This window comes from Homalodisca vitripennis, chromosome 6, assembly GCF_021130785.1.
Source record: "Homalodisca vitripennis isolate AUS2020 chromosome 6, UT_GWSS_2.1, whole genome shotgun sequence".
Classification (NCBI taxonomy): domain Eukaryota; kingdom Metazoa; phylum Arthropoda; class Insecta; order Hemiptera; family Cicadellidae; genus Homalodisca; species Homalodisca vitripennis.
Genome location: NC_060212.1, coordinates 152,416,132 through 152,440,069, shown reverse-complemented (window position 1 = coordinate 152,440,069; position 23,938 = coordinate 152,416,132). Strand labels below are relative to the sequence as shown.

General features: G+C 32.0%; 1 protein-coding gene across 1 annotated transcript in view; it reads right to left on the bottom strand.

Moving 5' to 3' along the window:
* The window catches only part of LOC124365026 (HEAT repeat-containing protein 1), a 53,898-nt gene that overhangs the window by 1,060 nt on the left and 28,900 nt on the right, over positions 1-23,938 (bottom strand). The window contains exons 15-27 of the mRNA XM_046820912.1: positions 22,583-22,732; positions 20,384-20,609; positions 17,754-17,882; positions 15,872-16,079; positions 14,343-14,474; positions 14,070-14,218; positions 12,977-13,153; positions 11,348-11,638; positions 10,590-10,768; positions 8,173-8,355; positions 5,513-5,878; positions 4,207-4,456; positions 1,196-1,354 (exon numbers count right to left, since the gene is read on the bottom strand). Of these exons, the coding sequence (XP_046676868.1) occupies positions 1,196-1,354; positions 4,207-4,456; positions 5,513-5,878; positions 8,173-8,355; positions 10,590-10,768; positions 11,348-11,638; positions 12,977-13,153; positions 14,070-14,218; positions 14,343-14,474; positions 15,872-16,079; positions 17,754-17,882; positions 20,384-20,609; positions 22,583-22,732 (2,599 nt within the window). The remainder of the gene's footprint in view (positions 1-1,195; positions 1,355-4,206; positions 4,457-5,512; positions 5,879-8,172; positions 8,356-10,589; positions 10,769-11,347; positions 11,639-12,976; positions 13,154-14,069; positions 14,219-14,342; positions 14,475-15,871; positions 16,080-17,753; positions 17,883-20,383; positions 20,610-22,582; positions 22,733-23,938) is intronic.

Sequence of the window (23,938 nt, the reverse complement as noted above, 5' to 3'; positions counted from 1 at the left end):
GCTGAGCACTAGCGGTAATTTTTATATTGGTCTTATAGGTAACCACGATTGCAATGAGAAAATAACTGGATAAAAATATTGGTAACAAACGAGTCATTTGACATTTTAATACGTGACATATTAACACATTTAATGAGATTTTGCTGGATTGATCGATAAGACTTCGTTACATTCTGTCGTGTCCTTCGATACTACTTTGCATTGGATTATTTGAATACAGACGAGAAAAGGGTTTTATGATGGTGCATGTCCCTCAATTGGATTTGGCTGAGAACGACAATCTTGAGAATGAACTGAGCCATGAAATTAAAATGTATATTTTGCTCAGCTACCACTAAGCTTACAAAATTCCTCTTGAAGTTTGTCTATCTGCCTGTGTGATTACCGCTGGAAATGTCAAGAATGTATGCATATAACTTTATTTGTTTATAGGCAACGTTGTGTTTGATCATGGTCACTTTATGGAATTTGGTTTTAACTACCTGCAGGATATATATCTATGTCTATGTCTATGTCTAGTTCTCCATGGTGATCAATGAGAATGATCCATGCCCTTCCACGAGATTTGACAGAGTGTCATTCAAGCCTTGGTAAAATTTGTCTTCTATCTGCCTGGGGCTACACAAATTTCTATTCTGTCTGGTTGTCTATGTGTTTGCATGATATTTTAAGAATGAAATGAGCTAAATACTTCAAATTTAACATGAAAATTCAGTGAGGTCTGTTGAATAACACAAGGTTTGTACCTTTTTATAGAGAAAAGTGAATCAAATGAAATGAAATGAGAAATTTAATAGAGGCGAAATAAGGGCCATCAAGCCCACTCTGCCACTCAACCTTACTAAAATAGTACTAAACCAAAAATCCGTTGCATCATCTTCAGCCCTAAATGCGATATGCTATAAATGGAAAACATACAGATCTATTCTTTATTTCAAGTTTGTTTTTGACACATAATTAAAATCTATGTTAAAATATAAAAAATCATACCAGAGCATTGCGGCACGCATAAGTCAGGAATCACAACCACTATGTTGTGTGTCAAATCACTAACTCTAAAACATGCACTTAATAAATACTAAACACAACAGTAACTATTAAAACTGAACTACAGAATACAGGTCACAATAGGTCTGCATCAGCCAACCAACCTCCTAAACACAAATAAACAGAAAATTTTTTTTAGTAAACAAACCTTGAAATTATTGTGTCTGGTTTTCAGAAGGATCTGGTAGTTGAGCTGTTTCCACAGAGTGTCGTCTGCTGCACTCACTGCCATTTGTGTGAGGCAGGGGATGACGAGATCTGTATTCCTCTGTTCCATCTGCAATCTCCCACCCAACTCGTTCTCCAACTGTCAACACAAATTATAATTGTTAACAGCAGTGCTTTTTACTGCTTCACTTCTTAAATGTACAGATTATCAGTACATACATGTACATTAAATATACATGATTATTTCCTTATATCGTATTCACTAATCGGGTAAAATCATTTCCTAGGATATGAACTCATTAAAAACAGTGTTATCCTGCAACAAGACTACAAAGTACCAGACCTTTCTTTAAAAAATTCTAATTATCACTTCTGAGGAAGCTGATTTTGATTACTATTCCCTTATCCTTTTGATTGACGTTCTATGAGAGTAGAGAGATCTTATTCTTTTTTGAATGCAATCACAAATAATTATAAAAATATAACACACTGTAGAATCTTGGAGCATTGGAAAAACGAGTAATTGTAGTATCACTAGATAAAGGAATACAACATTTTCCAATATATAATTTTTTATTTTGTGCAAGGCCTTTCTGAATCAAAGATTCCATCATCAGGCACTTCACAAATTATCAAATGTTACATTTTTGTAATAATAATTAATTTTATAGTAACATATGGTAAACAATTTGGATGTACGGTTAGCCAGTATAAAATATTTAATCAGAATTAAATTTTAATTTTTTAATAAATTGTGATGAGAGTAAAACTGAATTTTGAATAGGTCCGTCTTCATTATTGATAAGTTTTTCTTGATTTATGTTAATGTAAAATGTTTCCCAAGCATTTAAGTGTATTGTGTTTGTAACTTCTTTTAATAATCGTAAATTTTTATTAGAGATTGTGTGTCCAGATTCAATACAGTGATTCGCCACAGCAGATTTTTCATTTCTTCCATATTTTATATGTGCAAAGTGTTCTTTGAATCGTGTCTTAATGTTCCTTTTAGTTTGGCCAATGTACAATTTATCACAGTCGTTGCATTTAATTTCATAAATTCCTGATTTGTTTTCGAATGTGGTTTTGTCCTTGGGATTTTCTAATATTTGTGATAATTTGTTGTTTGTTTTATAAGTGATAGATTTGTTTGTATGCTTTTTAAAGATTTTCTGCAATTGATTTGAAATGTTACTGTATGTTGTACAGATGAATTCTTGTTTATTATCTTGAAGGGGTAGTAATGTTGTTCTAGATTTTCTTAATTTTCTTTTGATTGATTTTTGAAGTATGTTGTCAATAAGTTGTGTGGTGTAACCGTTAAAAATAGCAATATCTTTTATGTAGTTTTTACTCTTTGTTGTAGTTATCGATAGATAGTGGAGTATTCAAAAGTCTGTAAATCATTGAGTTGAAACTAGCTCTTTTTTGTTAAGGTGGATGGTTAGATTCGTTGACAATAAATCTATTTATATGCGTCGGTTTCCTGTAAATGTCAAATTCAAATTTTGATTGGTTTCTAATTACTAAAACATCTAAAAATGGTATACTATTGTTTTGCTCAATTTCGTATGTAAATTTAATGGTGGGGTAAAATGAATTTAGGGTAGAGATAAAGATTTGTAGGTTTTCATTTTTATTAAATATTGCGAAGATATCATCAACATATCTTATCCACTTTCTTGGGAAATATTTCATTTTTGTATTAGCGGTAGTTTCAAAATAACTCATAAATATATTTGCAATGAAGCATGAAAGAGGATTTCCCATTGCTGTACCATCAATTTGAGTGTAGTATGATTCTTTAAATTGTGAAGTGCCTGATGATGGAATCTTTGATTCAGAAAGGCCTTGCACAAAATAAAAAATTATATATTGGAAAATGTTGTATTCCTTTATCTAGTGATACTACAATAACACACTTTGATAGATAATCTAACATAAAGTCATAAAAACTGATGTATACCAAAGGATCTCACAAATAATATTTGTTCTGAAAGTATCTGAACAACGAAATAAAATGTGAAAATCGGATTTCAACAAAATGAGATATATTGAATTAAGATATTTGAGTTAAAAAAAATATTAAAGTGGTCAAGGTAAAATAAACATATTAGGTTGTACTTGTAGACAATTTACAACAAACCAACTTAAAGAGCAAGTCATTTGTTGAATTTTTATACTTCTTTACCCAAGCACGTTTGTATTTTTTGCACACAAAAAGCCAGTTTGTGTACATTAAGTGATCAAAGCAGATCTTTCCTATACATATATTTTCATTCAACTTCTATATCTATATGAAAGCATTGACACATTGATGTAAAGTATTATGGACTTACATCTTGAATTGCAAACCAAGTTTCTATAGAAGTGAGTATTCTATGTAAATGTAAAGAAATCAGTTTCGTATCACTTTGGTGTGTTCAATGATTATTAACAATGACCAAGTAGTATCACTTTTCAACAATGCTGTATACCTCCCAATATCTAGTTTTCCACACATGGTCTACTTTACGTTGTTTTGGAATCGGGCAAACCTTTCAAAAAGCAAAAATGTATTTATAGATAAAACAAATAATCATATCTGAAATTAAATACTTAACTCAAAAGATTTCTGTTTATGATAATATTTTATTATGAAGATATTTTGTTTCAGAATATATTTTTGTTGATATCTTTAGCTCAAGTTGATCAATTACAGCCCTAATAATTTAGGTACTCATAGTTGTTAAGGTAATTATTGTATTTCTTATACATTTAAATATACAAGGTATTGCATTCAATTCAATCATTATTTTAATCATTCATTCCCACCGACCTTCAAATAGCCATGTAGCTATGTAAACATTGGTTTTGTGGTCCTTTTAATTCACTATCATCAATAGAGATATAAAAAAATGATGCCTGATATTGCAAATAGAGTTTGAAGATTAAATGAGCTTATCTGGACACCTTGTTAACATGTCCAAGATGTTTGTTCTATCTTATCCATACCTGGTCGACAATGGGCTGCATTAGAGTATCAAAACGCTCTTTGTTGACAAAGTGGCTGGCGTCATGAACAAACACTGTGTGAAGGGCCTTGAGTATCGCTTCAACCAACTCTGCAGCCTTCTCCTCGCTCCAGTCAAGCTCTTGCTTAGAAATATTGTTGGCATCTAACAGCATGGATGCGTTCTTCAAGAAGTAATGAGCAAATGAGACGAACAAGCCTTTCAGTCCTTCAGCTATGCCACAAGTTAATCTGGAAAAAATTCTTTGAATTAGTTTTACATATCAAAAACAGAAAAATGTATTAAGTTACATAGTACAAATGTTCAGCCTACTTCATACAGAGGCCCACCCAACGAAATCAATGTTTGTATTAACCTAGCTGATAATAAAATGCTGTCGAAAAATGTAAATTTATTGATCTAACAGTTTATAATAACGATACCGCCATAATATTACATACAGTTATAGTTATGTACTGTACAATAAAAATAACAGTAATCGATTTGGTCTTACATTGATTGCAGTCAGTTTGAAAGAAAGCAAATCTGAATTTTTTCCAAAATCATTCAGACTGCAAGCTAGGTAACTAAGGAGAGTAAAGATGGGAGGGGGCAGTATACAACAGTTTTTGTTCAAATCTATAACCTATCTCAGTCCAGAAATTTATAAAAAAAGTCTAGTTCTTCTTATGAAAAACAAGAGTAAAAATTTTACAGTAACGATGTCTTTTTATTGAACTAAATTTAAGGTACAACTTCAATCAGTTTCCTTGTGTCAAATTGTTCACGATAATTAAAAAATATATTTTAAATACAAAATACTGTTTATATTTTTAAGTAGTATTATTACAAATTTTGTTGGGACAAGACAAGAAAAACTGCTGTAATGGAATTCAACTAACTTCACTATTTTAAGAAATAATTTTGTTTATTTAACTCATGTATTTGTACATCACTTCTAAAACAGTTTTCTGGATCTAGTTTACTATTATTGGATTTTAACTTTAATTGTGAGCTTATCTCTATATAATTAAAAAAGAAAAAAACAGAGTCACCTAGCTTGTGTACAAAATCATAATAGTTAACATTCCATCATTATAAACTGCAAGTCAGTTATAGTAAATATTGGAATCCATAATATTAAAAAAAAGATACTTAAAATATGACAACAACAAAAAACTACGACACTTCCCTTTAGATTAAGCATCATATATGAAGTTTTGTTTCAATAGGTAGATCTTTGTTTCATTTGTTGAAAAAAGCAAACAGTGTGACTGTCATTAATCTGTAATTTACCAGAAACTCACCTGTAAAACGTGATGGAACGGTCTTTGTGGGCACCAGACTGGAATGCCCAGTTAAATATTTTGTAGTAGAAAGGACGGAAGGATGATTCTGAGAGTTTAAAGACCAGAGCGATAATGGCAGTGATAACAGGTGGCTCAACTGCTTCTATCTCGGCTCGGGATGCAGCCTGGCACCGGAAGTCCAAGGCGGAGAGGAGGAAAGCTGTGAGTTCTGGTGTCAGGACTGTGCCAGCCTTGAAGCTGTCTCCCAGGAGAGAGAGCAGGGGCGACACAGCAGCCAACTGAGCACAAGAGATCAGCTGGGAGTAGCTCTCAGCCACCGCAGGAAGCAAGACTCGTAACGGCACATCAGCTGATATCTTCTGTCTGCAGAAACACAACAGAATCTATCATGCACTGTCCTTACTCTTGGTAATTAATGGTTGTCACTCCACAGCATTAAGCAATGTCATTATTCATCCTCAATATGTTTTTAAATGTACTCCCATAAAAATAATACAAAGTGTACAAAATGGTAAACCAACTGTTTGTTTCAGCAACTCAATACAAGAAATTTGGAGGGAATCATAAAACCTGTTGTTTATAAAATAACTATTAAATTTAGGAAATCATGAAGACATTCATGCATGTCTTTCTCTCCAGGACCGGCATGTTTTATATATATTGTTTATTTTACAATAGATTATAATTAACCTATTCATAACCATATATGGTTTTCATTTTACCGCCCTCTAATTCCAATGATATCTAAGACTGTTGTTTCATTGATAATGTTTGTTGTTATTTGTAATGTAAATTTAAATTTTGTCTAGTATTTTAATCCTGGAACTGGCGATAATTTTTACCCAAAATAGCAGTGTCTTTTGCGATTTTGTAAGTTTTTTTAAATTTTAATCACTGCTCATCTTTTTCAAAATATAGACATTAAAAAATATCAAGTGTTTTTAGAAAGAAATGTAGTTTACAACAAAAGAATTAAACATTAAATAATTTGAATTTTACTTATATATATATATATAAAATTATATATATAATTATATATATATAATAATATATATATATATAATAATATATATATATATATATAAAATTTTATATATATATATATATATCTAACTCACAAATTATCAACAAATATTTAAGTAAAAGAAGTTTGTTGGTACTTTTTAATAATATATATATATATATATATATATATATATATATATATATATATATATATATATATATATATACAATCTGCTAAATTCTCTAATAGGACTATTTTGTATATAATTATACAGTTTGTATCAAGTAGTTTCACAGTTTGCACTAGCAATTGTCTTTTTGATACTGCTAGTCTTGTGGAACTGCTAACATCCAAAGCAAAATTATTTACAGGACATGATAATTTGTTAACTAGGTTACCTATCTATATGTTTTCATACACAAAGTATGACAAAATCACATTTTAGAGATCTGTAATTTGCGTAATGCTGATGAGCTGTCGGCCGTGAATAAATGCAGCAGACTCGCAGTGTTGCCTGAACGTAAATATAGAAAATACTAATTGGAAACAAAATATTAATTCAAAATGAATTTGCCAAATAGGTTATCTATTTATGGTATTTTATCCCTTCGAAGCACCGCGACGTACGCGTACGTCTACTGTTTACCGCTGAACTCGGCCCGCGACGTACGCTGTACGCATCGCGCAGTCCGATCTTATAACGAATATATTTCGGTTATTTTCGGTGTAATACATTCGAGTTATACATCGTTGGAAAGAAGATGAAATGAACTATCGGTGTATCGATACCTATGTATCGAAAGCCGTTCAACATGTAGTTTATAGTACACGAAAAACATCGATCAAGGTGGCACTTGCTGTCAGCTGTTTATAACTACACAATTGACTGTGAAATGACTTTGTCGGCTGGCATGACTATGTTATTGTTTGTGTTTAGCTGTTTATTTGTTTGGTATTGTAGTAGAATATAATAAGAATATGGTGGTTGTGGACCTTAGAGATCAAATGCTAGAGAACTATCTACTGGAAAGGAAAAGAGGTACTAAATGGTACATGAAAGTCTTCAAGCGTATGCTAAACATTATAATTCTGAACTCATACATCATTTGGAAGTCAAAACACAACAATATTGATTACTTAACATTTAGATTAGGTGGATTCAAGATTCGGGAATTGGCTTCGACACATCACTACTTTCCACAAACTCATCCGTGAACAGGAAGGAAACCCTCAGATCCACATAAATGGCTTAAAGCAATGAATGATTTGAGTGATATCGTTTGGTTCCTTCATGCATTCAGGATGTTTGTTTATTAATCTTACACCATTAGTGATGGATATTGTCTGAAAGCAGCTGTGTAGTTGTTCCTGTCTCTTGTCCCATGATAAAGGGGGTTTCTGTCCTGGATCAACATGTCCTATGATTATCATATTACAGTTACAACTTAAGGATACCAAGACAAAGTAAGGTCAAGAATGCTTGCTTCATAAAAGTATTTTTACAACTGTTTGTAGCACGAGTCAATATTTTAAAAACAACAGGACAAAATTAAATGTGAAAAGTATGATATCCTTAATTCCTTATGATAAAATATTCAGACACCTGTTAGTAATCAAGAATCAGATAGACATGCTGTTATATAGCACTTACTTGATGGCTTTTATTTTCTGGAGGACGGGTTGTAGTTTGGGGTTGTCACTAGATGCGGTACAGTTCCCCGAAAGCACACATAATTGCTGCAACAGCTGGGCCAGGTAGGGACTAAGGAAACATGCCAGACTGTCCACCACCTTGTGAACGGCCGACACCACACTCAACAACAGAAGTTCTCCACTGTAAAAGTAAATCAATATTTTTAACTTGTGAGGATGTTCGTTATCAAAATTTCTACATTGTTATAATGTTATAAATATAATGTTTATGGATCTGGGAGGAAGGTCAATGTCCTCTTGGAGTTACTATTTGTAATAAAAAACTCACGAAAAAGAAAGACATTGTAGAAAGAGTGCACTACAAAATCTATTAATGATTTCTTCAAATCAAAACAGTAGTAGCCAAAGATTATTTTTCCCACCTAAAATTCAGAATAAAAACTAATGAGATTTTTATTTATCTTTTGGAATTTACATTATTTCTGTAACTGAAAACAGGGATGAATAACAATGTATATAAGATGTAGCTACATTTCACTGAAATACTATGAATGAGTTACTTAACATAATTAATAAAACACATGTAGGAACATAAATGATGTAATTGAACAAACAATAATAGAACTAAGTACCAAGTTATAACAATTACAGTATTTTACATAGAATAAAAATAAAGTCGGACATCTTCAAGACTACTATAAATTAAATTATATTGATAATTGATTTTTACCAAAATGGTGCCCATACTTCAAATTCAGTGCTTTAAGAGGTATATTCTGCTAACAATGTCAACAAATGAAAGTAGAAATAGCTAAAATAATTTAAATTTATTAAGACCCAAAAACTATCAGTTCTCAACACATAACATAGCTATTATAGGAAGGTTTGATTCAATATGAATGTTGAATTTAGCTCCATTTCACCTTCCTTTTATTGCAGTATATGGTATCAATTGTGCATCTGATGAGACAATGAGACTACTACTTCACCCATTTAAATTAAATAAGATACCAAACACCACAAATAGAGGAAGGTGAATTGTAGCTAAATTCAAAATTAAAACCATCAGTTCTGCTTATCTGATCTTTAGTTGGTAGTCTCATAATCTTCAAGTCATGTCCTAATCATTTGACCTTCTTTCTCTATGCTTCAAGTTATATATTTTTTTGTAGCTTGTCAAGTGACCTGACCAGAATTACCACAATAATAATTGGAAACTGTAAAAGTAAACTTTTTCTTTGTGCTGCTAACATTCTCAATTTGCACTGCTACTGTATAGTGGTGAAATAACCAACAATAGTCTAGGAGGCAAGAGCCAATTTGCCCTATGTAAAGCACAAAAACTGGTTCTACTTTTGTCCAGAGAGACATTTATTTTATAACAAATAAAAACGACGTCAGCCACACTAGTTATGGTGAAGGCCTAAAAGGGAGGGTATGAAATGGGTTAAAAATATGAAACAACATTTTTTCAGATTAAACTTTTCGTATTACACTTAAAAATGGCCATCAGATACATACATTTGAAACCTGCATTAGGCAATAAAATAGAGAAAATCACCATTTTTAGCCCAATTATAACCTATGTAACCACTGGACAACTAGATAAAGACACTGAAAGTTTTTACTTTAAGAGTTTGCTTTCACTGTTTTATTTATGTGTCTGATTGTTATTTTTAAGCATGTCAATGTAAAAAAAATATTTTAAGATAAAATTATAACTTCATATGTTTTAATGCTGTTGATATCCATCCTCTCACTATCAACTTACACCAAAATTACCACAACTGACTATACACTTTTTTAATAATGGAAATTTCTTTATCGATAAAAAAAACAAGTTTATGTGCTTATACAATGCAAATTGACTCTCGGTTCTGGAACACAAGAGATGAATACATTTTAATCAATTTATGTTTATTGCAGTTGCTTTATTAGATTGTACTTTGTACTTAGAAATTATGAATGCAAAATTAGATAAGGATACTTTATACAAAAAATATATGTTCAATACACTAGTAAGCAGAAAATATCTTTAATTTGTCAATAAAACCTGTACTGCTACTTTTTAATGTACATTTAATAAAGTCCATTTCTCAAATACAAAATTTGTAATTAGCCAACTAGAGGAAAAGCTTAAAATACAAATAAGTTGTTTTACCTATTTCAGCTTTACTATATTTTTAACGTAATCCTGGTTGTAAAATTGCCTTAAAAATTCTGAAAGCATCCCAGTTGATAATAATGCATCAGGAGCCAGGGGAGAAGAGTGATGTAACCTTCAGTGAGTCTGCTGCTGGTCGACATGGCCGGGAAATAAATAATTCTGTGTTTCACAACTTTTCTAATTTGACTGTTCCTAATTAAGATCAATAAAGTGAAAACTGTAAGTCAATATCCAAAATAGTTGAGTACCTAGTTGGGAGTGAATGGTTCCCTAGGACTGCGATGATGGGAGGCATGAAGTCTGGTAGACAAGCGATGGCGTGAGCACCGAGTGTATGGCAGAGCTCTCCGACACACAGAACTGCAGAGGCCAACACAGGATCATGAATAGACCTCTTCTTCACCACTCTTGTAGCTGCTTTGAATGCCTTTAATAAAAATGAAAACATACAAAATTGATATTAAACTGGTAAATAACAATTTGGGGGCTAAACTTATTAAATTTAGAACTATCTTTCTGATTTAATTTCAGTTTTAAAATTAAATGGTTACATTTAGTTCAACCTATTCTATTTGTAACTAAGTCTGGTGTTTTGATAAAATTAAAATAAATCTCTTTATGTAGAACATTGAAAAAATTACTTGCTAACTTTTTTTATATACTGTATGTGAAGTTCCATTCCTACTACTATATTTTTGGTAAAAATTATTTATAACTAAAAAATAATTTTCCTATGATAATGTACCCATTTCAAATTTTAAAAAAAACTAAGGAATATCTAACCCCTTATGTTTTGATTCTCTTTTTGGAGGAAAACATATACCACCCAATCTCATCCCTAATTATTCATAGCTTACACTTGTAATCATTATCATAACTTCTAATCTCATACTAATGGTTTAGCTACATATAGTTTGAGGAGTTTAAATGGCCCATTAAAAAATATTTTGTCACCCTACGTTTTCCAATATCTATCATCCTACACTTTCATATCAAAACACAATACCTGTTGGAAATATTCAGGATGTGAGGCCGCCAGCTGCCTCGCTAGGAACTTGATTGACAGAAGAGCTGTCTGCTGCATGAGCTGATTCTCAGATTGTGAACTGTCAGTGGACCGGACGAGAGACACTAAGGGGGGCAGTAGAGTCAGCAATTGTGCAGAGTCCAGGGGCCGGGCCTGCTGGAGCCTCCAGTTAAGCAGTTCTAGGGCCTTGCAACGCAGAGAGATCAGCTGGTGGTCTAGCAAACTGGTCACAACGTGTAGGAACATTTCTTCAGGCAGCAGGGCATTCACCTGTAACATAAATTTTTGCTGGTGATAACATTTTACTTGATTCATTATTAAATTACAGTATCACAATAGTAGCATATATGCTACTTATTTGTTTAACAAATAATGAAATCTAAATTTTAAAGATGGAACAAGATAAGCATTAAATAATACATAAACATTTTATTTATTTAATTATATTACTATTAAAAAATTACAATAACTTACTTACATATAAACTAACAGTTATTTGTGGTGTTGCACGTAATTTCACATTGAATAACAGAAATTAAATATGAACACAATTTTTAAATAGCATAATAAACACTCCTAAGATGTGTTGGTCAAGGAATATATTCCAACCTTCCGATGCATTTCAGAATAATTGGACTTCAAGTTTACAGAAGAGTGTTTTGGCACCCTTACGTTGGAGAGTGAAACAGTTTTAATTAATACCAATAAAATAACTCAAATTTCTCTACAAGATTCCATGATATTTGAATGTAAAGTTCCAACAATTTCAGTTACACTTAAACTATTTTAGACTAATGGAAAGGAATCCAAAAGTGAAGTCCATAGTTTTCTTAGTGAAAGTACTTATGATGTAATATGATGGAGCCCTATAATAATTCTGAGTTTGGTTTGTATAAATTATATTTCAGATGCAATGGTAGAGTTTTGCCTTTGAAGGAATATGAGCAAAGGGGCATATGTATATATGGGTGTGATATTCAACCTTTTTGTGTTCGTTGTGTGGCTCCACCAATACTAATCTGGATACTTTCTAGCCACACCTCATATTGATAAAATTATAGTTAGCAGAGCGATGTGGTTATTATCATTCTTTCAGCTAATTGCTAATTGAAAAGAGAGGAATAAGAATGCACTCACCCAATTATTGTTTACAATAAAGTTGTTTATCACTAACATAGTGTTGAAAGCCTGTATTTCTGTTTTACTTAATTTTTGTAGGTTTAATACCTAAACGCTAGAGACCTTCTATGATAAAATTTCAGTGACAGATTGTGAAATAAATTGTAACAGCCCAGTCTACAAAGAGACATAGTGAGGTTAATGAACTGTGGTGTGAAACATAGCTGTATGCACAACTGTCTCATATCATCTATGTATGTATTGGCTATATTTGTTTAGTGAAAAAAAAATATTTTTAAACCTGTTCTATGCAGTTTTTAACAATAAAAACCATTCTGCGATCAATTTAATTTGGAATGAACACTTATGAAATGGCTTCCATTTGGACCACATTACAATGAAATCGATTAGGTACTTAAGATTACTTAAAAGTTTAATCGATATATATATAAGGGCCATGAGATACTTCAGGATTTGTTACAATCTCACCTTTGCCATTACATCAAAGCAGATGTTCAACATAGATTTCCAATACTTGGTTGTCAGTTGCCCACTGTTTGTGTCCACTTGCTTGGACACAATCTGCGTTAGCGTGAGAACGCCTTCAAAAATTTGTTGAAATATGTCCTTCAGGTCTTGTACTTCTTCCAATGACAATGCTGCCATCTAGAAAATACACAAATTCACAATACACTACAAAGTTATAACACACATATTTGTTTGATTTTTTAGTTTCAACTGAAATAATTATAAGTAATGTGCACTCGTCATATTCTTTTAGTATTCTTCTAATAATTTGTCGATTATTTATTTTTTTGTTCGAAGTTTGTTTTTGAAGATGAAGGGAAACAGGATGTTGCCAGATATTTGCAATTGTTTAGTGATACAAAAAATCTGTAACACTATGTTTAAAGATATATACATAGTGAACCTTATTTCTTTAAAAGTAAATTAAGCATCATATATGAAATTGGCATACCAACCAATCAGTTAACCATCAGTCGAAATTAGGCCGCCTTGGTTGCCAATTCTGAAAAATTAACTACAAAGAAAACCAAAAGTATCAAACAGATTCGATATTTGTAATAAACCAATGTGGAGTCACAGTATGGTTTGAAGAAGTTCATCTAGAATCAACCAATGTAAAAAGGCCCACTCCTGTCCCCTCCTTTTTTGCTGCCATCTTGTTTCTGCCGTCACGATTGCAATTTACTATTGGCCTCTGGTCAGTCGTAGGTGGTTTGTCAGCTGATGCAGACATATTGTGACCTGTATTCTGTATTTCAGTTTTAATAAATAGAGTTTTTATTAAGTGCGTGTTTTAGAGTTAGTGAATTTTACACACAACATGGTGGTTGAGATTCCTGACTTATGCATGTCACATTGCTACGGTATGATTTGTTTATTTTAACCTAGTTTTTAATTATGTGTTAGTTTAGTTATTTACCTAAAGAAAAGATGAGATTGAAGATCTCAAAGTGTTACTGATATTTTTGTATCACTGAACGACGGCAAATGTTCAGAAAAATCCTGTTTCCTTCAAATTTTTAATTGTGACCAACACTAACAAATCTACACTAACCAGTCGAAGGAACTGTTTTGATGATAACAAGAAAGACAGAAACGTGAGGCCAGTGTAGGTGTAGTGTCGCAGCTGCTTGTCCGTGGCTTTCTCCACATCGAACAAGGCTCCCTCAGTGCTCTTCTTGAATATCTTCATCTTCTTATCATCTTCAACAAATCATAATCATTAAAAATCATCCCCCAACTAAAACATTCTACATGTAAATTTTCATGTGAAAACGAGTAGGAGAGTCATCATAATCATTAAATTAAATTAACTCAGTGTCCTTACTTTTATCCACTGGCAGAGCACAGAGGTAGTGAATCAATCGGCAGGCAGCGGAAAGCACTGTGGCAGGGGTAAAATGATGACACAAGTGCAAACCCACCTCCAACCTTTTGGGGATAGAACCTGACTCTTTGACTGAAACAAAAAACGCAGTTACATACACATATTAGAGGATACTTTAAAGAAATAAGTAACAACAAAATATGAAATAATTATATAAAACACTGAAAATGGTAGCAACATGTTGCATTCTGAGATTGCAGGTTTGGCAAGACGGACGTATAAAGTGTTATTTATATTTTATACAATTTTCCATTGTTGGAAACAGTGCTGGAAGTCATCTTCTGTCAGTACCTTCAGGACATAAGCCGCTTTCTATTTTACACCTTCCACAGACTCAAATCCTGTCCCTTGCAATGCAGATTTCACCTTAGGGGACACAGTTAAATTTACTGTACACATTCTTTATGAATATCTACAGTTTCACCAATTGCACAAATACTTAATCAACGGTCACACTGAATTAAATTACAGACTTTTATGATGTTTTCATTTGTTTATGACGATGAAGGGCAACCTGGCCACAAATCATCCTCAAAGTCTTCTCTGTTGTCTTTAAAATGCTTAAACCATTCACTGCCATACCCTTCTTTTAGTAAATTATAAGATTCAGTAGCAGTTTTTCCAAGTTTAAAATGAAATTGCACAATAATTCGTTGCTCTACTCTTTCAATAACCACTTTATCTGGTAAAACAAAAAAAACAACAGTAACGCGAACGTAGGCTCTGACTAAACGGTGTTGTTTACAGAAGTTAACAGAAGCTGCATAATACAGAGAAAGGTTCACACTAAACAACTGTTGATTAATGGTGGTTGATGCATGCCTCCTAGATCCATCATAGCGCCAGTCTCATTATTTAATATCTACACCTCGTATGTTGCTGCCTTAAAATTTGTATCTACAGTTAAGACAGACTTGCTACTTATTACTATTTTCATGTATATAAGAGAATATGTTTTTACAATAACTTAAAATATCACTCCAGGTTTTTAGTAGAAATGTATCTGATCTCTATCAACTGGTGTTATAAAAATGTTCATCTACACATAGTATTTCTAACTTTCAAATGAAAAACTTTTGTTAATTTACAAACCAAACTTGGCAGGTTTTAGCTTGTGGAAGCTTAAATATAGTTTTTATTTAATGATTATCAAACATTATTTTATTTAAAAAGTAAGTACATTAAAAATATCCACTTAATGAATTACTATAAGATAGTCCGATAACTAATGAGATCGATAAAACTATTTTTATGGAATATCACATTATTTTTTTAGTGGGTAGTGTGACTTCTTAGTCATAACATTATTTTGTGAATATTGTAGTTTTATACCTAATTGTTTGTATCCAAGCACATTCCTAAAGTATTAAAGTATTAAAATTCATTGGTTTGTTGGCTTGAAAGTTATTACTAATGAAATGTTTCTGATACAAAATGAGTTGGAATAGTGATTGGAATACTTGTTTTACCTGCAGAATTGTCTTGTGAGGGATGCAAGACATGGCTTTCAAACACAAGAGCCAGAAGGACCCAGAGAAAATGGCCCTCGCGGAGGGTGGTCAGCAACTTGGTGAACAGAGGGATCCGTCTGTGCTCCGGAATGTCCAAGAGGGCTCCGGCAAAGACCCGGAGGACCCCCACAAGCTCTGGAGTCAGATCCGCCCCTACTGCCTTACTCTGTGACAACCACAACTTTATTTTAACGACACACAGTGATTTCCCAAACAAACCCAATGACTTTTACAATGTAATCAATCTGAATAAGATGATACCCCTCTATGGAGTACATTAAGTCCAACACTATACAGTAAAAATAAATACAAATAGTTCATAACATTAAATATATGGACAAACGGCATATACAATGTCAGATTCATTAATAAAATTTAGTGTTTCCACACTAAACACATTAAAGACTCATTAAGGAGATCGTGGAGACATAATTCGCTTGCTAATACAATTTCAGAACATTAGCAGGATAGGCTGATTTCTACACACCTATTGGCACTGTTAGTGCAGATTAAAACTATGGGAAAAGGACCTGGTCTAGAATTTACACTTCCCAAGAGAGGCAAATAAGAAATTTTGGCCTCCAAAGGCTCTAAAGATGTAAGCATTAGCATCATGTAAGAATGATCCATAAAGGCAGTCCATCTATCCCTCATTTTATGATGAGGAAGATGCTATCCAGATGTATCTCTTCCCATTTTCCAGCATTCCAAGACAGTATAGCTTCTTACTCCTCAAAAACAACATTTGAAAAGACTTTGAAATTGTTTTAACTGCTGAGGATACTTTTTACTTAACTATAACAATATAAATTTTGATCATTACCAAATTTTAATCAATGATCCAGAGACTAACAACATGACATGACAACACAAAGGTCACAGCTTGCGTTAGTTCAAGTATCTCAAGTTAAATTTTTAGTGAAACTGAGAGATTTGACAGTCTCTTAAAGCAGGTTAACCCTCCAAGCGCTAACTAAAGAGCTGGGCCATTTTCAACTACATGATATTGTTTTGTTTATTATGTAGTAATTGTTTTAAATGCATTCAATTGTCATATATTTGTATATTTCTTTAGAAAAACATGTCTATCAGATAAAGCAGAACTACATTTTTAAACTTGTTTGAATTAATGCGGATTTTTAAAATTCAGTAATACAAATTCTAAAATATACAATTGGTTTAAAATTTTATTCTGAATAAGTATATGTTTTACCTAAGCTTTTTGAACCAAATCTACTCAGAACAAATTTAATAACAATATCCGTGTTCCGTTGGGTAACATTTACATAGTGTTAGCTGCATCACAAGAACTTGGACAAGTTACTTCTTCAAAATAAACAGCAAAATTAGCTAAACACAAATAGTTATGAGCACAAAAAAGGTAAATATCAGCTGTAATGTAAAACACACAGTTTCATATGTGAAAAACTGCTGTTTTTATTATTCCAATAGATGATGGGTGCCACACTGCTGAATTAGCTACTTTTATTTCTTACCATCATCCAAATTAGCGTATTTCAAGTTTTATCAGTGAATAGAGGAATCTTTCCTGTTTTACTTTATGAAGAACACAAATATTGACTAAACCATTCATCTGTAACGAAAACATTGCATAATGTGAAACTAACATTTTCAAGTGGTTCAAGTACATCGCACAATGCAACGATAGCACTTGGAGAGTTTAAAAATTAATCAGAAGCGAGACTTAATTGATGAAAATAACTGTGAAAAAAGAGTAAACAATATAGGTTTTGATAAAAAAATCCCAAGTAGTGGAAAAAGTTTATATAAACATTTAACCATTTCTTTACTCTCAGGACCTCGTAGACTAAGATATTACCTTCATCAGAATCGGAATGATGGTCTCAACAATCTTGGAGATGATCTGGAAGCTGTAAGCATCATCCTGACGCAGCACAGATGATCCCATGAAAGTGAATATAGGCATTATTGAGTGCAACACCCTCTCCTGAAACAAATCAACACGGTTGATCTAAAATAACAAATTGAAGCGGCTAATAGTCAACACAAAGCTAAATACACCTTCTTAACATAACCTATATTTGTTACTATGGTTTAATAAAGGAATAACACAGCTCTCTTGTGTGAAACAAAAATATATCCGGCGAATTATGCAAAACCTCTAAAACGTATTATTTAAAAAAGGTTAAGATATAATTACCAAACCTGCTCCAAGTTATTCCTCTCTTTAATTAAGTATTTGAAATTAATTCTTACTTTTAGAACATTTAGAATCTTTTCTTGATATCACTAAAATACACATACATATATTTTACTTATACACTAATTATCATAACAAAAGCTTTGAGGATTGCTATAAATTCAAAGATATAAGCAAAATTAATTCTTGTGATAATAGCTCATGAAATTATTCGAATCTATGGAATTATGAATTGGCACACCACCTCATATTAAAATCTAAACAACCATATTGACTTAACCCTTTGAGTGCCACGGGTATTTTCCGAAGGCATATGCATAAAGTGCCACGCTGTTTTTCTCATATTTGTAAGCTTTTGGGAAAAAAGCTGTTGTAAAATAACTACCAAACAGATTTCCATCATTTTGTTGTTGTTTTTTTTCTTATTAAATGCAGAATATGATACATATCGTTACAAATAAAATTTTATTTATAAAAATATAAAAATTTCAGTATTTATAAAAAAAGTTTTTTTACTTTTGTATAAAAAGTTAAGTTTCGACCTAATTTGTGTGTATACGGTATTTTTAAGATTTGTTTTCTTTATACCATGATAAAGGCCATATGATTCTAAATAAAACTCATGTGTAATATCGTGTTCTAGAATATTAAAAACATGGCATTATATGTATTAACAAAATGCTGCCCGGTACCGACATTTTATAAACTGTACTTCATTTGTCAGAGTTTAGAAATTACTTAGTAATGATGTAGTTTTTCCAATAAATGTAACAAAACATTAATACAACACAAATAAATATGATTAGTAAATTTAGAAACAAATACTTGCTAACATATTTACATAAAAGTTTACATTTACTAAATAATAACCCTAATAATATTTACACTGAAAATTCACGTTTTTCGCTTGAACACAACTCAAATCATACATTACTTTTGTAAAGAAATACAGTAAAATACTGTATAAGTTACTATTTTATTTTGTATTTACTCAAATGCTTGGTTATCGGCACATAAACAACAAGAGAGGCCGTTACGCAACACGGTACTCGTCCGCTACGTCGTGTGACTGGAAGACAGAATCATCGTACAGGTACTTATCACAGCCCACTATTTTTGGACGAGTTTTCCTTATCAGAGATCAAAATAAACTTCATTATACATTCCTTCTTCCATAATGAATAGAAAAATACTCGATGAGTCATACTTCCTATCTCCAAATCGTCTCCAAATAGACACACAAATGACCTGACATTTTCGAATAATGAAACGTTGTTCTTATAGTTTTTTTATTTGATTGATTGTCGTAATAACTTGTAAATTCCAAAATAGTTTAAATAAAGTCAGTTGATTTTAATACTGTAATTTATTTTGTCCCCGATAAGGAAAACTTGTCCAAAAATAGTGGCTTCTTGATAAGTACCCAAACAACGTAAGTTTCACAGATAAAATAGTAGAGAAACAACATAAAACTCGTATTTATTGATAGTTTGGAACCTATTGAATACAGCTGTCTGATTATTTGGCCAAAATAATCTTGTACTATATAAAATATTATCGAAATACGAAACGTCAAAATTGGCGACGCTGGCACTTTATGCACTTTTCGTACCGTCAAAATTAGCGACGCTGTGGCACTCAAAGGGTTAATATTCACTAAATTATTGTATTCCACTTGATTTCTACGATATTTATCGAGGAAATTTACCAAAATATAAAATTGTATTTATTATTTTTATTTGAAAATCAACAACTTATCAAACTTTTTTAAATGTTATGTTATCCAGATACTTCTTTTGTGTTTGATTATGTTTTATATAGTTTTCAATTGTGTTACTTGAAAATTTGTTAATATTACGAAATATTGTATGAATAAATGCAGTTTTCTTTCAAACAGACTAATTTTAAATTTCTAAAGTACTGAGAGGCTAACACAATGGGTAAGTTGACACACTAAATACGGTATTGTTTAGCAAATAATCACGCACATCACTACATAGTAATGTATAACATTTTACAACTTCCTCTGTAATTCCAGACAATATGTATCAAAGTCAAACTTAAATCTTCTATATTTTAGGTCACAAACTGAAAACACATTTTTTTAACATGAAAACTAGTTTTTTGATTCGAAAATCAAGAATCTGAAATAGATTTTTTGTAAGATTTGGCATGGGAATTAGAGGTTAGAAAATTCTGAATTGGAATGAAATAAGATAATTACTATAATCAATTTGTTCTAAATCGCAAAACAAAAAAGAATATTAGATATTATATATTCCACAAACCGGGATCATGTTGGCCATGTGAGCCAGCAACAGTAGTGCATGATGGTGGGTCTGAGGATTCTGGGAGACCCTTATACATTCTACAACCAGCTCCACCTGCAAGCTGGCCTCTGGCAGGTCCACTGGTCTACCATCCGGGGACAGTTTGACACAACACTGCAGCAGGCTGCCAAGTAGTGCTTGCTTGGTGTATTCCACTGGCGACTGTTCCTCGAACTGCAGACATCTGCCAACGAGAACACAAAAGTTTAGTTTAATAAACCTACTGACAGTCTATGCAGATTTTTTATAAGGCCATATAGAATAAAACTTGAGACTGAAGAATTTCATAAAGAGTTGAATATGACATGGTAGTAACCTGTGATAGTGACATTACACAGTTGACAAAATTCTAACTTATAACATATTACCATTTGTTGTCAACTTCATTGATGTAAAAAAACATCCTAAGTATAAAAAATGCTGAACTAAGTTATCCACATCTCTTTTTTGTGAATACACCTATTACAATATTGATTTAGACACAGGATCATACTCGTAATTAAAATGCAAATATTAAATTAAAGTAGCCATTTGTTTAGTTAGGCTGGCAATCACAAGGAGCAGCAAAATATGATGCAGCATTAAACGTATATTAATATGTTATCCCATTGCAGATCCATTTGATGTGGTGTAGATGGTACATATTACTTTGTGCACACTAAGCTGTTCCTTATTCAAAGATGTACTCAGAACAGCCTCACTTAAATTGATAGCAATAGGGCTTGTTCCAGATCATGGTCGTGTTCTAAGCATTCCAAAATTATTAAAAATGTAATGTTATATTTTAACCTATTGTTCAATTTATATGACTATATTTTATTACAATTAAATTAATTAAACACTTAACGCAGCAATATACGAAGACTCACCACCATTTCTCAACTCCCCTTCTTCAAGGTCACTACCCTCAGCAGAAATATATAAGCGCAAACAAAGATTGAAAATGCTATTAATAAGTGCTACAGGACAAATATTTTTGCTAAAAAGTCTTAAGAACTTGTAGCATTTTTGCTAGGAAAATTTTCATTCCAGCTCCAATCCTCATTACATTACTAAATTATGATTCATTTTCTTTCACCGAACCCACGATGTTTACCAATGTGTTCTAGGTCCCTCAATAGTTACACCTGCGAATCCACATTCTATGCCATAATATAGCTAACAGTCACATTTTCTTGTGTTGTAACATTCTGATGTATACTTAGACTAGTCGCTGTGTTTTATTTGAGTCCCTATATTTTTAAATTTTACTTGTGCAGTTTATTTCACTAAGCTTACTGAAATACACTTCATGAAACTACTGTATTGCAATAAATTTGGGACACATGACTGTCAACATAAACCTATCATTGTGTGGCTCGTTCACCACACCTAACTTGTCACATAAGGCTACTGGAACAAAGCAGGTTCTTTAGATCTGACAAGTACATGAAACTACTGTATTTGCAACATATTCTGGGTTTAAGCAAAAATGCAGACTCTGTGGAGTGGCAGAAGAATCAGTTTCAGTGGGGTACTAATGGCTAAACTGTCCTACGTTTTGTAAAACCAGGACAAAATTCCTACGGGCTCATCTCTTGAGTCCAGAGGATATTAGAAAACATGGGTTCACGAATCTAACTGGGTTTTCCAGAAGCAGAAGATTTGAGGGTTAAATAAGAAGACCTTAAACCAAGAATGCCATGTGAAATTTAGCTAATTCTTCAGGTGAATCTGTAACATGAAACTACTAGACTGCAAGTTATTCAAATATGATATTAAAGTGTTGCAGCCACGTGAGTTCTTTCAATGAGACAAAAACTATTGTTGAGGAAATGGTTTCATTTAAAAATTCTTATACACTATATACTTTTTTTGTAATGTACAAACCTAAAGTTAGATATGTAAAATTAAATCAAGTTTGCATATTTGTTTATTTTTTTTAGTTTATTGATCTAAAAATAATCAGTTAGAACACACCTTCAGGCAGTCTAGTGAGCTATAATTCTACAGGTTGTAAACAGGAAAATGATAACTAATGGTATACTAAAATTAAAGATATACACATGTACTTATGTACAGGAGAGGTGTAGCTGGCATTGGTACTCTTTTTGCCAGTACAGTTAACTTAAAAATGCTGTGGATACTAAAAATTAATACTTTTAAACCTATCATTACCTGTTTAGAATTTGAAATAATCTAGGCAGAAGAAGTTCAACATTCTCCAGTTTCTTCTTGTTTTGAATAAACTCCAGCAAGCACAAGCCCTGCCTCCAGTGCGTGGAAGTGAGTAGCTCTAGGGATGGAGGTTTCTTCACAGTCCAACCTCTACACAAACCCATTAACACCTCAATATCTTTTAACATTATCTCTTGAATACGTTTATGCAAACAAGTTTTTCTAGTTATAGATAAAATATAACAAGTACAATGGAGTGATCGGTGTTTATAAAATAATTTTCTCCAAAAAAATATCATAACTTCAGTATAAAACTTTTACTAAATAATCTGGAAATTTTAAAATGGAATGGGGCTGAATTACAAATTGTTGCACTAATTTACAATCAGCCAAAGGCATGGACCAGTTATAATCACAGGCAAACGCATTGGATTGATTTATATAATTAGTAAATGTTTCTTGTGAATAGATGAGCAATGTACACATATTGTTTTTTTCTGCACTGACAAATGTGTTAAGCGAGTTTCATGCAACTACAATCAAATGAACAGAGCGATGTTTGGTAAAGTGTTCATTGTGAACAGTTCAACTGATACATACACATATTGCCTCTTACTGCAAGTATGTTTCATAACTATGACCTAAAACATTGATATTATATAGATGGAGTGTCACGAATTTTGGCAACAATTCTACTTGTGAATAATCCAACAATAAAACACTTATTGGATATGCACCAGTGTCTGACAACATCAATTATTTGTAGGGAATATTTGACTTAGTTCTTAAAATATTAAAAAATTAAAATAGAGTGGTATTTTAAAATTATGTTTTATAGTATTGGACAGCCTCTAAGGGTTTAAGAATGGCAGATATAGGATTGGATATGATTTTGTTTAAATCGTACTTAGCTGTTATTCAAAATTCAAGAATTGGGAATCGATTTTTAAGACTCGGAATCGGATTTGATATTTGAAAATTCTAGATTTCTCCATCACAAAGGAGGGAAAGGGGAACCCTGCTTTTTCAGAGGGGTAAAGGAATAAAGTTCTACAGTATGTTCCATATCAAATTGATCACTGTATATTATCTGTTTCTTTATACCACAATAACATTTAAATGAGTTAACCAATTGTATCAACTTTATATGTGAAGCTTTGGCTATATATAGTAAGTGTATCTAATATAAAATTTACATCAAATAATTTTGAAACAACACGTTAATTCAATTTATTATTTACAAAATCCTCAAATTAAAGCAAATTGTCATGCAGTTATGAATAAAACTGTGTTAAATTATTAAACTATTTTTATTTTGCATCTTTTAAACTATTGCAACTCATTAAAATTCCAATT